Source organism: Balaenoptera physalus, assembly GCF_965194825.1.
Source record: "Balaenoptera physalus genome assembly, chromosome: 14".
NCBI classification, from domain to species: domain Eukaryota; kingdom Metazoa; phylum Chordata; class Mammalia; order Artiodactyla; family Balaenopteridae; genus Balaenoptera; species Balaenoptera physalus.
The window spans coordinates 11541281-11557072 of NC_138893.1; the positions used below are offsets into that span (position 1 = coordinate 11541281).

Sequence of the window (15792 nt, forward strand, 5' to 3'; positions counted from 1 at the left end):
GAAGTCAAGGTGTGATGTCTTTCTATGTTTAATCTGCTTCGATGACCTTTCATTTTTTCCTCCCTTGACCTTTTACCCAACTTCGTTGGTCAAAGAGCTTCGTTCCTTCTGTGTTGTTTTCAGCACAATTGGTTAATGGTACCAGGCCTGCCCTCAGTGGCCAGCAATGCTAGTCTTGTCCCAGGGTAAGTGTCATGTTGAGGATACATCTTCAGGGCAGTAGAGGGTACTGCTCCTCAGGGGAGGCCCTCTTTGAGCTGCCATGTTGGAAGGAAGCAGGGAAAGACCGTTTCATCTCCCCTCCAGCAATTCTCCATCAAGAAAGGGCACATAAGCTCACTTTATGAGAGGCAGCAGCAAAATATTCTACTCCGTTTAAAGAAAGGCAAACTCCTAATTACAAACTGAATACACTCAGGGCTACTTTACTGTTAAATACATCATTTACTGAATACTTGCTTTTCTCTGTGACTAAAAGCAGGCCATTATTTCTCTCTTGCCTTTGGGACAATCTGGGGCCCTGTCAAAGTTTCTAAACGGATTTGTTTCAGTCTGCTTTTAGCTGCTGTTCAGAGCAATTTCTGGCTGGTTCATGAAGCCACTGGTTTAAGTCAACGCTGGCAATGCCCCAGGCCTGGGCTCCGGTTCCAGGCTCCAGGCTGCCGCACGCTTTGAGAACCCCCTGAGTCCCTTCCACCACGGGGACCTGTGACGCTGGTCTTGTGACTCAATCTGAGCTCCATCGGGGCTCCTTCTTCTAGAATGAGTGCTCTGACTTACAACTTGGTCTTTTAAAGGAGCCGGTCCAAAGTCCCTCTGAACATTACACCTCCAAGTCTAACTTTACAGTGACAAAATGGGAGAATCTCAGAAAAAATTCTGATCGGAGTGTAACCTCCATTCCCAAACCTCCTTGCTCCTTCGACCCAATGATGTTTTTAGCTAGCTTGCAACTTCTAAGGATAACTTTTCAGAATGGGGCTGAAGTCTGAAGCAGATGGTAAATGGGACGTGGTGATTGTATGGGGGGGGTTGTTTGGTGGGGTGGCGGTAAAGTGGGGAAGAAGGCGGTAGTGAAAGATTAATACAGCCCTCAGCCTTCCAATTTTTTCCCACCTCTGGGGCTGACGAAAGATACATTCCCAGGGCCTATCTGGTTACCTTGGCCAGCATTCTTTCCCTGGGTTTTTTTTTTTTTTCTGAGTAGATCTGATTTGGGCCAACAGTGGGTCCTTGACGTAGCCACAGAAGACCTCAGCTTTGGTTGACCATGAGATCCAGGGACTGGCACAGATGAGACCCCAAGGCCAACACTGACCATCTGACTCCCAAGGAGTCCCAACGTACAGCTGGGGGAGCCCTGCTGTACGTTGTGGCAGAGGGCTGGCGTCAGGGTTTCTGACCTCTTTTAAAGGGAGGTCATACCAATGAGGAAATACAGTGAGATCATATCAACGAGAAAATACAGTCAACAGAGCTCAAAGAGTACCTTGACTTTGACGGCCCCATGGGTCTGCCAGATATTCAGACCCATGCAACCACATAACCGAAGGAGGAAAAGGCTTGGGTTGGAGAGGAAAGGAGTAATCTTCACCACGAACATTGCCACGTGGGAAGGTAAGTTACAGGAAGCAGATGAGTGACCTGGTTCCATGGACCTGTCCCCAGCCCAGTCCGAGGAGGAATAAAAGAGCTATGGAGTTATCCCATCTCTACCCTTTCTGGGGACCTACCACAGCGCACCTCTGGAAGATGCTGCCTTCTCCTGTCTAACATAAAGGAGTTCCTAGCGTTGAGGGGCTCGAGGCAGAGGAAAGGTGTTCACCACTCTGAGGGGAGAGAACGCCAAGCCTGGAACCTCACTAAGACAGCAGGTGACACGGTGCCCTCTCACCACGGTGCCCACTGGCCCCTCCCAGTGCCCGCCACTGGGGCAGCCCGGTAGCATCAGCGATCGGGAGAACAGTCCAGTGCCGGGCCGGCATCCTGGCATCCCGGAGGCACCTACCTGTATCTCTGCTTCACCGACTGCTTCTCTGCCGACTTGCAGACGTGCCCCGCGTAGTACAACGGGAAGAATAAAAAGTTCCAGTTGGTGGCAAACCATGTCAGGGTGAAGGGAGCATCGAACTTCCTGAAGGTCAGCTTGGCGAGCTGGGTGGCACCGGCCCAGGAGGAACACACGCACAGCACCACGGCCACGCCCCAGAAGATCTTCTTGAGCTGCGCCTGGGAACATCTCCAGCAGCGAGGGCTCGGTCTCCCGCCGGGGTCGGTCCCCACCGGCGCCTGGGCCTCTGCCGGGCCCGGGGGGTCCCGGGGGCGCTCCTCCCCTGGGGGAAGAGAGGGGCACGGTTAACCGGGGCCTCCACACGTTCACTGTGGCCAGGATGAACAGGAGCAAGAGGGCAACCAACTGTCATTGTCATGGCCCGCCACCCGGGGGAGGGGAAGGGGGATGGGGAGGGGGGCCTGCAGGCAGCTTTCTGAAACAAAACTTAAAGACATTTTCAGTGGTTTCCTTATCCTCTAGAATCTTGACCCTCAAAAGATGGTGCATGGTCTGGCAGCATCAGAACCATCCCCCAAGCCTGTTGGCAGTGCAGAATCTCAGGAACCCTGGCGTCAGAATCTTTACTTCAAGAGGTGCTCTCTGGGCCCATCTGGAGAAGTGGAAGCATTTCTCCAGAACACACAGAGTGGCCGAAATAGTTCACCAAGTGTCAGTTCACACGGAGTGATGTGCTACGCGGCCTGAGCAGTGCTAGGGGCTGGGGATTCCCCTCCTGAGGAGGTCATAGGCCTTGACCTCTAAAAGCTCCCAGGACATTGAGAGAAGCTCCTCCCTGCCTGTTACTTAAGGGCAGGGATGCCAAGAGTCTCATCTTCTTTTGCATGGAGAGCCAAAAAAGATCTGTCTCTCTTATTTCTCTATTTGCTCTTACTGACTTCCAGCTGATGGCCGTCAGTCCCACTTTGAAGTGTTACTTAAAAACCACAGCCTCTGGCAGCTGGCGCTGTGAAAGGCCTCAGACGCTCCATCTGCGAACTGTGTGACTTCTGGAAACCAGGCTACAGGCCAGAGCACGGCTGTGCGGCACCAGTGTTCCCACAGACCGTGAGAAGGTGGAAAAGGCGTTATTTTCCACTGTTTGGTTTTCATTCATGATTGTGTGCAGGTCAGTCAGCTGGAAATTTAAACAGAGCTGTAACTTGTATAAGGTGTGACCGTGGATGGATGTGAATTTCCAGGGGACAGCCTACTTGCCTTTTATATGTTCAGCCAGGCACTTAGCTGAATGAGGGCACACATTATAGGGGTACAGGAGATGGGTACAAAATACATTGGCGTCAAATGTACTCTATGGACTCTGTTTAAACTTAGCAGTAACTTAAATAGCTCTAATACCATGAAACCAAGTTTTGTGCATCATACTGTCTGAAATATAATAATTCTATGAGGCAAAATCCTGATTCAAGGTAGCCTATTATATAGGGGTTAGCTAATCCTATCATTAATTGCCAGATCTGGTTGTATCTCTTTTTATTTTTATTTTTTGGCCTCACCTCGTGGCTTGTGGGATCTTAGTTCCCCGACCAGGGATCGAACCCCGGCCTTTGGCAGTGAAAGCATTGAGTCCCAACCACTAGACCACCAGGGAATTCCCTGGTTGTATCTCTTTTAGCCAAAGGTCATCCTAAGCCTTCGTGGCTGGTCAAGGAGAGATAATGTCTTCACTGACCCCAAATCCTTGACCCCATCTGTACTGTGCTTCTTTACCTGCTTTATTAATATTTAATCTCCCTCTTCCTCTTTCTTTTCATGTGTGTATATATCTGAGTCAGAAAGCCCTTGGAAAACCAAATGGCTGACCACCTCTGAACTTCCAACAAGTTGTCTGTTTCTGGCATGGGCTGCAGGGCAGGGAGAAGCAGAGGGGGGCAAAAGCAAGGCAGATTCCTCCCCTTTTGTTTGATGCCCTCCCACCAGGACGTCTTGATTTTGTTCACAGTGAATCCCTACAACTTACGGCAAATTCATTTTCAGACAGAAGCATGCATGTTTCAATTTATACACTGATTCCCTGACATTTGGGGTGAGCCACTGCAACCCTTCACTACCGGGATAATTTTCAAGCAGTGTTGCAGGTTGGCAGATTCCTTGACTACCAGCATCAACTATCAGCAAGTCCTACTGAAAAGATAATTACGGATATGAAAAAAAAAGTCCACCTAGAAAGGCAATGCAGTTTCACGGTACTAACTGGCCATTTAAGAAGGGAGTCTGGAGGAGGTTAAAAAAAATTCAGGCTCACGGCATGTTTTTTCATCTAGTTTTGCATTATGGCAGATTAAGTTTTAAAACTTAAAGGATGAAGTGAAGACTGATGCTATGCTGCTATTACAGTGAAAAAGAAAAATCACCAAATCATGTAAGATCGTACTGTTCAAATGCTTTTACAGATCTGGATTAAAGAAGTTATTCTCCAACTTTGTAACCTCTCTGGCTTATCTGACCAGGGGAATACTGATAATACACAAACAAAATAAAGACATTTTGCGCTCTACTATTTAAAAATAAGCTAGAACGATGTTTCCCAAAGTGTAATGCAGTGAACAGGTGTTATAAGAAAAAAAGGATCCCACAATCAGAAAAGTTTGGGAAACACTAGGTAAGTCAGACAGGTTCCTTTGCTGTAGGAGTATTCAGGGCTAATGGATGTGGTGGATTTCCAAAAGGCAGCTAGAGAATGTGTGCTTCCCATATTATCTAAATGTAACACCTGGGATAGGACTGGGGTCCCTTGGAACACACTTTGGGAAACACTGGAATAGACCCATAAAGAATCAGAGGTATCCAAACCTAATTCATTGCAAACTTTCCGTTCCACCGCACCGAGTCTCTTATAGTAATAATCACTTATCAATTTCAATACCCGCTCATTCCTAATAATTCTTTTAAACTAGACCTACTTCACGTAAACTAAAAATATTCTTTATAGAATCTTTAGAAAAGTACTGCATAGCATAAATAAAAAGCAATGCACTGTACACTAATCTTAGTACCCAGAGATATGGCTGAACATTTTGCTGCACTTTCCCGTCTTTCGTATCTTTGCACGACACACACACACACACACACACACACACTCACACAGCAAAACTGGGATCATACTGTATTTTCGGCCAGCAGTCATTTAACCTGATGCATAAGAGCATGGACTTTATAAATCTCACAGGGCTCTGTATCGTACGACGCATCCTAGGAGCATTTCAATCCACTAGGAAGTTGCCATGAAGTCTCCATCTGCCATGTGCCAAGAACTCTGGGCGGTCAATAAATAAATATAAAACATGATTACGTCCTGCTCTTCAGGAACTTACAGTCTATCTGGGAGTGACAAAATGGATCTATGAAAGAATTACAGAACAACTACAAATGGAGAGATTTGACTGTAACACAAATTCTGAAGACAGCGCAACCAGTGTGGGCTGTGACCACAGCAGGAAGAGTCAGAGAAAGCAGAAGCTTGGCCTGGGCCTTGCAGCATAGAAAGGCTGAGGAACAAGAGAAGCAAAGTTCAGGGTCAGGAACACACCTGGTCTGCCCCAGGAGCGGTGAGGAAGGTGGTGAGATCTGAAATCCACCGTTTCCTTGCCCCACTGTGACGTTCAATCTTGCTTTGGTCAGACACGCAGTACGAGAAATTGCCAGGCTGGTGGAAGGGACTTCAGCAAATTCAGATTTTGGAATTTACATTCTCTAGGAAGTAAACATACATTATACATGCCCCAGTGTCCATAACAAACAGATAAAATTAGTTGAAGCATAGTATAGAATGACATAATGAATTTGGTTAGCAGACGCGTTTATTCTCTGGATTTGAAACGCAACAAATGCAACCCACCCTACCATTCTCAAGGTCATTTTCAACAAGCTGTCCAACTGATGCTCAGATTTCAGAGAGAAGGAATTACACTGGGGCAGGGCGGGGGTGGATAATAGCCGCTCTCAAAAGCCTCTCATATCTTCCCGTGCAAGAAACTTTGGTTTACTTTCTCTCCCGTCCTAAGTTAACAAGTCGAGGGATTCCTCTGTGCTTGGTATCTCTCTTGTATCACCCTGAAAGAGGCAGTACAGAGTGCCTCGAAGAAATCAGTACTGAATGAGCCTCAGGCTGTGTCCTGTCCCAGCTCCTTGGACTATTATCACACAACTAGAAATACTGTTTATGTCACCCTCACTCACTAACAACCCCTCCCCATTAACAACCCCTTTACTTATGATCTTGAACTTTCCACCCTAACCTTGCACTTGAGTCAAGAGTTCTGGGCTCAGTGCAAAGTAGATTATATTCTCTGGCCCAATGGTTGTGCTGACAGATGCGGTCACTGTTGCCTCTAAACGCTTTGTTTACGCCACTTAATTCACTCAGAAGCGCTGGGGGACAGGCGGACTCTTCCCAGTTCTATTACCAGAGCTGCTTCCACTGAGCATTTTGGAGAAAGGAGTGTGTGTGTGTGTGTGTGTGTGTGTGTGTGTGTAAGGGGAGTGTTCTCCAGTATACAATGTATACTCCACGGCGTGCCAAGATATAACCATACTTGTGCGTGAACTTCCATCCTGAGCTCTGTTCAGAGTCAGGCAATTTACTGAAACCATATATTAGTCCTACCTGCAGAATCACACCTGATACTTCTCTCCTACCAGGAATTTATAAAACATACACACTCTTCGGTCAAGCAGTACCTAGAGGCAATGTCTGCTCAGCGGAAGGAAACTCTAGGTCCTAATGGGTGAGTTGGAGGTCTGGTTTAGCCCCTAACTCATTCTGGGACCCAGGCAAGTCCTCTGTCTCATGAGCTGTCCATTGCTTTCTGCTGAGAAAATGATGAACTGGGGGCTTTTTAAGTTTATTTAGTGAAAGCCATTTCTCCAATGAGAAAGCTAGAACAATTGGAAAATCACTCACTCTCAACTTCAAGTTCCCATAAAATGGCTCTTGCAAACTTCCAAGAGAACACAAATGTTTCTTTTTTGAGGTCCCCTGAGAATAAGCGGACCCTTGGTGACGCTCTCTGAAGAAGTGTCCAGGAAGTTTTGCACTTAGAAAGTGCAAGAGTCATGTCTTAGGGATGAGGGACCCAGCGCTGGGCTCAAAGACCACCCACTGGCTGGCCTGGTCCCAGCCTCCTGAAAGCAGAGAGATAGCATCGTGTAGAGAGCAGGAGAAGACACCTCCCAATGACACCTCCATCAGTAAGATCTATACAGTTAATTTTTCAAAGCTTTTTTGAGGCTTCATTTTCATAACCATAAAATTCACTTGTTTCAGGAGTGCAATTCATGATCCTCAGTAAATCTACAGAATTGTGAAACTATATCACCACCATCCAGTCTTAGAACATTTCCATCACCTCAAAATGGGTCCTCATGCACATCTGTAGTTGCTCCCCATTCCCCACCGCTCAACCCCAGCCAACCACAAATCTGCTTCCCATGTCTACAGGTTTCCTTCCTCTGTATATTTCATATGAATCTGTAAACTTTCACTTCTTTTTTTTTTTTTTTTTTTTTATAAAGATAGCTTTTTTTTTTTAAATTTAATTTAATTTTTTTTGGCTGTGTTGGGTCTTCGTTTCTGTGCGAGGGCTTTCTCTAGTTGCGGCAAGTGGGGGCCACTCTTCATCGTGGTGCGCGGGCCTCTCACTATCACGGCCTCTCTTGTTGTGAAGCACAGGCTCCAGACGCGCAGGCTCAGTAATTGTGGCTCACGGGCCTAGTTGCTCCGCGGCATGTGGGATCTTCCCAGACCAGGGCTCAAACCCGTGTCCCCTGCATTGGCAGGCAGACTCTCAACCACTGCGCCACCAGGGAAGCCCGTGTAAACTTTCACTTCTGACTTCTTTCACTTAGCATAATGTATTTGGGGTTCCTCCATGGCGTACATAGCATGCATCAGGACTTCATTCTTTTCACGTCTGGGTAGTAGTCTATAAGGATATTCCATATTTTGTTTTGGGGTTTTTTTTTAACTTATTTATTTATTTTTGGCTGCGTTGGGTCTGCATTGCTGCACACGGGCTTTCTCTAGTTGTGGCGAGCTGGGGCTACTCTTTGTTGCGGTGCGAGGGCTTCTCATCACGGTGGCTTCTCTTGTTGCGGAGCACGGGCTCTAGGTGTGCGGGCTTCAGTAGTTGTGGCACGAGGGCTCAGTAGTTGTGGCTCGTGGGCTCTAGAGCACAGGCTCAGTAGTTGTGGTGCAAGGGCTTAGCTGCTCCGCGGTATGTGGGCTCTTCCCTGACCAGGGCTCGAACCCGTGTCCCCTGCATTGGCAGGCGGATTCTTAACCACTGTGCCACCAGGGAAGTCCCATATTTTGTTTATCCAGTTATCAGTTGATGGACAGGGGTATAGTGTCCAGTCTTTTGGCTACCGTGAATAATGCTGCTATGAACTCTCACATATAAGTCTTTGTGTGGATATGTTTTCGTTTCTCTTGGGTGGACTAGTTAAATTTTCAGGCCGCTCAGCCAACAAACATTTATTGACACCTACTGTGGGGCATAAGGCAGACACCCCCTTCCCTAGGAGAGCTTGCTCAGTCTGAGTGGAGGGGCTTACAGTGTCCACGTCATAGATGGTTCTGTGTCTCCAAACCCAATCCAAACACAGTTGACGGCCGCTCTGGGAATACAGCCACCACCCTTTTATTTTTCTGGATCGCCCAGGGGAAGAGGGCTTGATGAACAATTTTCCCATTTGTTGATCACTGATGCATGTACCCGTTCAGGGCCCAGCCACCCAACTAAATAGCTTTTATAAAATCAGGAGCTTGGAAGAAAGCTTTTGTTTATGGCCATTTGCAAGTGTAATTCATCTCCCAAAAATGCAGTTCAGGTTTTGTTTATCTCATCTACTCATTAAATACTTGCTCAGTGAATTTATGGGTGATTGTTTTTTCTCAGGCAGTGGTTCGGAGGAAAGGGAAGAAAAGGCTGTCACGTGTATCAGGCCACCACGGGCCCCGGGTGTCCCCAAAGCAATCCTGATTTTACATATCCTGACCAATGATGCCCACCTGCAGTTGCCAGACCATTTGTTTGGATTCTCGGACTTTGGGTCAGAAAATGTTCCCACTATTCATACATGCTGAGGCCTCAGCCGTGCTCCTGACTGGCACATGTCCCTGGGAAAAGATAGAATCCACAGATAATTAAACTTGACTCTGAGTAAGGGAGAAGAAGGAGGGCACAGGGAAGTAAAACACAAGTGACAGTTATTTTTTAATTTTTTTAGGCCACGCCACGTGGCTTGCAGGATCTTAGTTCCCCAACCAGGGAATTGAACCCGGGCCCACGGCAGTGAAAGAGCCAAGTCTTAACCACTGGATGGCCAGGGAATCCCCCAAGTGCCAGTTAAACACACAGCATATATGCCATGTTCTCTGCCAGGAGATTATATGCCTTTTTTAAAAACCTGTCTTAATGTTGGAGCATGACTATCCTTGCTTTGCAGCTGGGACAGCTGAGGGTCTGACAGTTACTCTCCCAAGGTCACAGACTAGTGAGGGGCTGAATGCAGTTCCAAGCGTCTGTCTGACTCCAAAGCATCCAGAGGAATGCAGAGCATCCTTAGTCTTCCCTTTGGAAGTTGATCAGGGCCATGGTGCTGAACACCCCAGTCAGAACTGCCCATCACTAAAGAGGGACTTCAAGAGTCCAAGAGGACAGACTCTCTGTTTTTAAATTTGGAACATCCTGAGTATGTATGGAACTCCGGGCGGGGACTCACCACCATGGAATGAGGGCTGTTATGAGCTGAGTGTCTTTGTCCTCCCTCAGTTTATAGGCTAAGACTGTAACCTCCGGTATGGCTGTATTTGTAGATGGAGCCTCTAAGGACATAATGAAGGTTAAATGAGGTCATAAGGGTGGGGCCCTGATCTGATAGGGTTGGTGGCCTTATATTCTCTTGTCTTCTCTTAGTGCACACAGAGGGGAGGCATGTGAGGGCACAGCAAGGAGGTGGCCATCTACAAAACAGGAAGAGAGTCCCCACCAGAAACCAAATTTGCCCACACCTTGATCTTGGACTTCCAGCCTGCAGAACTGTGAGAAAATAAATGTCTGTTAAGTCATCCAAGCTACGGTACTTTGTCATGGCAACCTGAGCAGACTGACCCTGAGGGTATTACAGAGGGGACTGCGGTGTGTTTGTGAAGGTGTGAGGCACGGACCAAGAGCTGTCACTGTGCTGGACAGGATGTGGTGACAAGCTGTGGGTGACTATTTACTGTGATAACCTCTTAGGAGAAAAAATAATTGCCATATCATAGCCAAGAGAAGACTAGAAAGACATGCAATGTGGTATCTGAGATCGGATCCTAGAACAGAAAAAGGACATTAGGTTAAAAACTAAAGAAACCCAAATAAAGTATGAACTTCAGTTAATAATAATGTGTCAGTATTGGTTCATTAATTGTGACAAATGTACCATACTAATAGAAGATGTTAATAATAGAAGAAACTGGATGTGAAGTATTTAATAACTCTCTGCAGTGTCTCTGCAACTTTTCTGTAAATCTAAACTATTCTAAAATAAAAGATATATTTTTTAAAAAAAGAAAGAAAGAACTGCCACAGATGACTAGATTAGAAATATCAGGTACTACCTTATATTTGTCTGCCTTCTCTGAATTGCTTAAGTCTTTGTTGTGATTCCTAGAGATCAGTGTGTAGAGACAGAAGAAAATATGGCAGCTGCAAAGTTGTTTTTAAAAACCCAAATTCTTTCCCTGGTGTGGATACAGAATTGGAGGTGAACGAAGGGTGCTTTTTGGGGGGTGGAGTGTGATGATGGGAGGTTTGTCTGAGATTCCCCGGAAGTTCCACCCGGCTGCAGAGCTAGTCTGAATCAGGCCTAGATCTGGTCCACTCTCCTGCCACCACCACCACTCTAGTGAACAGACACTTGTACCGGCCTTTCTGCCCCACTCCTCACATCCTTAGAGGTCCCCGAATAACTCCCAATGTCCAAATCACAGTGCCTCTTGCAGTGGATTTAAGACAATTCTGGAATGTTCACAGCCCAAGGCGCACGTGACTTGTGAGAACGTGACTGGATATGGGTAAGCTTGAAATAATGCCCTTTGCGCCTTGCGGGAGGGAAGAGGCCACTTGGGAGGGGAGCAGGGGCCTGTTTGGACCCGTGGTCTGAAGACACCTGGGCTGGAGGGGATCAGTTTTAATCCCCGTGCCTGCCAGTTGTGGCCTGTTCAGCCTCCCGAAGTCTCACCGTTTCCACTGCCCTCCCGGGCGCATGACACCTCTGTACACAGCAGGCGCTCACCAGGGACAGATCAGGGGATATTCCAGCGCTGCTGGTGACCCGCACACGAGCACACGCCCCTCTTCTCTGCCATTTCTCTTCATCAGAGGATGCCCTCACATCCATGTGGTGGGAGTCTGGCTGCCATGTCTCACGGGGAGAGCGGGGTTCAGGAGGGCAGGCTGCGTGGAGCACGGCCCCCCAGGAAGCAAGGGGTGCGTGGAGCCTTCCCCCCTGGAGGGGAGCAGGGGAACAAGGGTGATATTTTCACTGGTGGCCTGGGTGGTAACACAACTCATCTTGATGCACAAAGCAGTGTCTTCTAAAACGTCCCGTTCTCGGGATGTGGAGTCGTGTAACGTACATGTGTAAGGCGGACTGAGCTTGCGTGGTCAAGGACCCACGTGGACTTGGCCTTAAGGTGTGACAGGTGTCCTCCTCGGCTTCGCTCCTCCCCGAGGGCAGGCTCTCTGCGTGGGCTGAGGGTGATGGGCTGAGCGCATGCCGGGCAGAGAGGCTTTGCTGTGCACATATATATACACACACATACACATAAGCACACAGGGACATATATACACACATGCACACACATAGACACATGCACATACATACATACATACACAAGCACAAATATACACACATACCTACACACATGCACAAGCACACACATGCACACACATACACATACACGTGTGCACACACACGCCAAACTTCTGACTTGTCCTGGGTCTAATTCCCTCCGAGCTCTGCTCTCTGGTTAGAGCTAGGAAAGGGTTTAATCAAATAAACCAAGCTCTGGTAATGAGTAAGCTACTTACTAGACTCATAGACTGTTCCTGCTGAAAGAGCCAATGGAAGATCTACTCTAATCCCCTTTCTTTTCAGAAAAGAGAGGCCTGGGCTCCAGGAGGTGAGGAGACATGTCCGATACATGAATCAGCTAGTGGCGGAGCAGGACACAAAAAGTGCCCTGCCCCCAGGCGGGGTTCTTCCCCTACACGCTCCCCCCAAGTGACACGGAGTCTTAACCAGTGAGAACGGGTCACTCGCCTAAAAGGCTTTTAAGAATTACATCTCTTCTTGCCTCTCCCATACAGCTCCTGCGAACACTGTCCCACCTCTGCGAGCCTTCCATCCCTCACTCGAATCCCCATCCATCACTTCTGGGAGACGGTGCCACTTCACACATGACAAAGAAGAGCCAAGTCACCAGCGCAGGTCCTCGGCTTCCCTCCCCGGCAGCCCACATTTCTCTGCGTCTTTGCCCTCCTCTCTTCCCTTCTCCTTTGCTGGGCTAACCACCCTTTCTCTGGTTGGTTCTGCTCTCCCAGGGCCCCCCTCCCCCGGGCCCCCCCTCCCCCTCCCCCTCCCCCAGCTGCATCAATCACATTCTCCTGGGGCCACCACAGACCTGTCCCAGCACCAGCCTCCTTCCTCTGGCTTCCAGAACCGCCTGCTCTCCCCAAGTCCCTCCCCTGCCCCCTAAACAGAGCATAACTCCCCCCACCTCTCTCCCTGCTGGACACCTTTACCCGCTTTTCTTCTCCTTCCCCAAACACTCACCCTTGCCATCTGGCTGGGGGACCAGTACCCACTTAAAACTGTTTCTATACCACCACATCCTTCGGCCGTACCTGACGCTCCACCACGCTTCCTCTTTCTTGGCTTTCTTCCTGGGGTCTCCACGATGCCCTAGGATCTGGGGTCTGCCTCCTCTTCTGCCTCCTGTCTCCCTGGCGTCTGTGGCCAGCAGGCTTCTGGGCAAGCCTGTACACCTCCACGGGGCCACCTCCCCCCTGAGCTGTCACTCGGCCGCCACCCCCTCTTTCTCCCGGGTCCTTGTCTCCTACACGCCACACCTGCCCTTGAAGGAACCGCCAAAGCCTCACCTTCAACTTGTCTCAACTGGACGTCCCCTGTCTCCCTTGCTGTGACTGCCAATGGCATCTTAATCTTTCTCATTTTTTTTAATTTTATTTTTTTTGGCTGCACCGCGCGGCTTGTGGGATCCTAGTTCCCCGACCAGGGATCGAACCCGCGCGCCCTGCCGTGGAAGCACAGAGTTCTAACCACCGGACAGCCAGGGAATTTCCTACTCTCATGATCAAGAGGGATACATTGTAACTGTCATTTCCATACCAAAAAACTGATTGCCAGAGAGCTCTCATCATTAAGCCAAAGTTACCTGGTCCAGCAGGAGGGGCGGGCCCCAAACCCAGTCCATCCAACTCCAAAGCCCTCATTCTTTCCGCAATTCTACACGCGGCCGGCCTCTTGCGGGAACTTACTGTCTTGTTCTCAACCATTAATTCCAGTGCGTGTAATTTGACTGAACATGAGTTAGCTGGTTGTGACTATAGATGATCCAAGTATACTCTACTAAAGATGTGTTTCTGATCAACATTCAGGATCTGAGTCCAGTGGGAACGCCAGGAAAGGACCATGAAAACAAGATGTGCCGTCAGACGGGACAGACGCCACCATCCTGGCTGGAAGTCCCTTTTCAAGCCTCGACTCCTACCTGAGGCCCAGCTGCAGACTCCTCATGCTTTCTGGCCAGACCTGTGCACACGCCATTCCCTCTGCCCGAAAAGGCCGCCTCTCCCCTCCTTGCCTGACAAGTTTTCTCACTTCCACTGCAATGCCTCTACCTCAGAAGCTCAGGCCTCCTCAGATTACGCAGCTATCAGTGTCCCTGTAATACTCTGTCCCCAGCTCTGAACCACAACTTACTACCTTGCGCTGGATAATTTATTTATCTGTATGTCTCCTTCCCATTGGACTGAAACTCCCTGAAGAGAATGAAGCTAGCGCTGCTCCTCTTTGCATTTCCAGGGCTTAGCGGAGCAGACAAAGGACGCAGAGCAGGGTCGGAGGAGGTATTTGTTGGGTAAATGAAGTCATCTCGTCCACCTTCCTGTGTCTGAGTTCCACTAAGCGCTTGTATTTTCTATTTTGGTTTTATATGTACCACATGCTGGTGCCTTCTTGCCTCCCCTTAGAAGACACACCGCACAAGCTAATAAATATTCCTTGCTGGCTGTGTTCCGTTCCTGAAGCCTGCCTGCCATCCACACAGAAACAGCCACAGTATGGGGACCACCTTATTCTGTGCATCCGAGGCAAAACAAAATGATTCAACACTTCCAAAACAAGCATGCAGGATGCAAATGGTTTCAAAAAATAGACCCAAAGCCAAATTGAACACAAATACCAAGGGAAAAAAAGCAGGCAGAGAGAAAGAGCTATATGAAAGTCTAGGCATACCCAGGGCAGGTTTAATCAGCCTTGCCCTGCAGACTCTTGCTGACACACACACAGGTATCCTATACAAAAAGGCCATTGGAGACTTTCCAGTATCACTGGAACGCTGCTTCTAGATACTTCTAGACGCTTGTAGATACTTCTAGATACCCCACACATGCACTCTTTTGAGAACAGGCAAGAAGGTTTGCTGAAGGTGTGAGACAGTCTGTGACTGGAGGATTGCCAGATATTTATTAAGCACCTACTGTGTGCCAGGCCATGTGCTAGGTATTGTCACCTACCTACCTTCCTCACTGCATTCATTCCCCAAATTCTGCTGAGGTTAGGTTGTTAGTTCTCTTCTACAGTTGAGGAAACCGAGGCTCAGTGTTTATGATTTATATACATCAAACTGCATAAGGGGAGTCTTGATCCCCGGATCTGTCCGATTCTTAGTTTAATACACTTTCCACTATCCACAGACATTTACATGCAAATGTTGGTTTAAAAACCAAGCTCGTGGGGCTTCCCTGGTGGCGCAGTGGTTGAGAGTCTGCCTGCCAATGCAGGGGATGCGGGTTCGAGCCCTGGTCTGGGAGGATCCCACATGCCGCGGAGCAACTAAGCCTGTGAGCCACAACTACTGAGCCTGCGCATCTGGAGCCTGTGCTCCGCAACGGGAGAGGCCGCAACAGTGAGAGGCCCACGCACCACGATGAAGAGTGGCCCCCACTCACCACAACTGGAAAAAGCCCTCGCACAGAAACGAAGACCCAACACAGCCAAAAATAAATAAATAAATAAATTTAAAAACCAAGCTCGTGAGAATTCAAAAAGAGACATGTACCTCAATGTTCGTTGCCTCACTATTTACAATAGCCAGGACATGGAAGCAACCTAAGTGTCCATTGACAGATGAATGGATAAAGAAGATGCGGCACATATATACAATGGAATATTACTCAGCCATAAAAAGGAACGAAATTGAGTTATTTGTAGTGAGGTGGATGGACCTAGAGTCTGTCATACAGAGTGAAGTAAGTCAGAAAGAGAAAAACAAATATCGTATGCTAACACATATATATGAAATCTAAAAAAAAAAAAATATGGTTCTGAAAACCCTAGGGGCAGGAAAGGAATAAAGACGCAGATGTAGAAAATGGACTTGAGGACACAGGGAGGGGGAAGGGTAAGCTGGGATGAAGTGAGAGAGT

At 48.2% G+C, this 15792-nt stretch overlaps 1 protein-coding gene across 3 annotated transcripts in view; it reads right to left on the reverse strand.

The window, feature by feature from the left end:
* SLC35F3 (solute carrier family 35 member F3) overlaps window positions 1-15792 on the reverse strand; it is a 321149-nt gene that overhangs the window by 102731 nt on the left and 202626 nt on the right. For all 3 annotated transcript variants that reach the window (XR_014252954.1, XM_082423006.1, XM_082423007.1), the window contains one exon: window positions 2009-2333. Coding sequence is in view for 2 of the 3 variants with exons in the window: in XM_082423006.1 (XP_082279132.1) it covers window positions 2009-2333 (325 nt within the window). In the remaining variant the exon portion in view is untranslated. The remainder of the gene's footprint in view (window positions 1-2008; window positions 2334-15792) is intronic.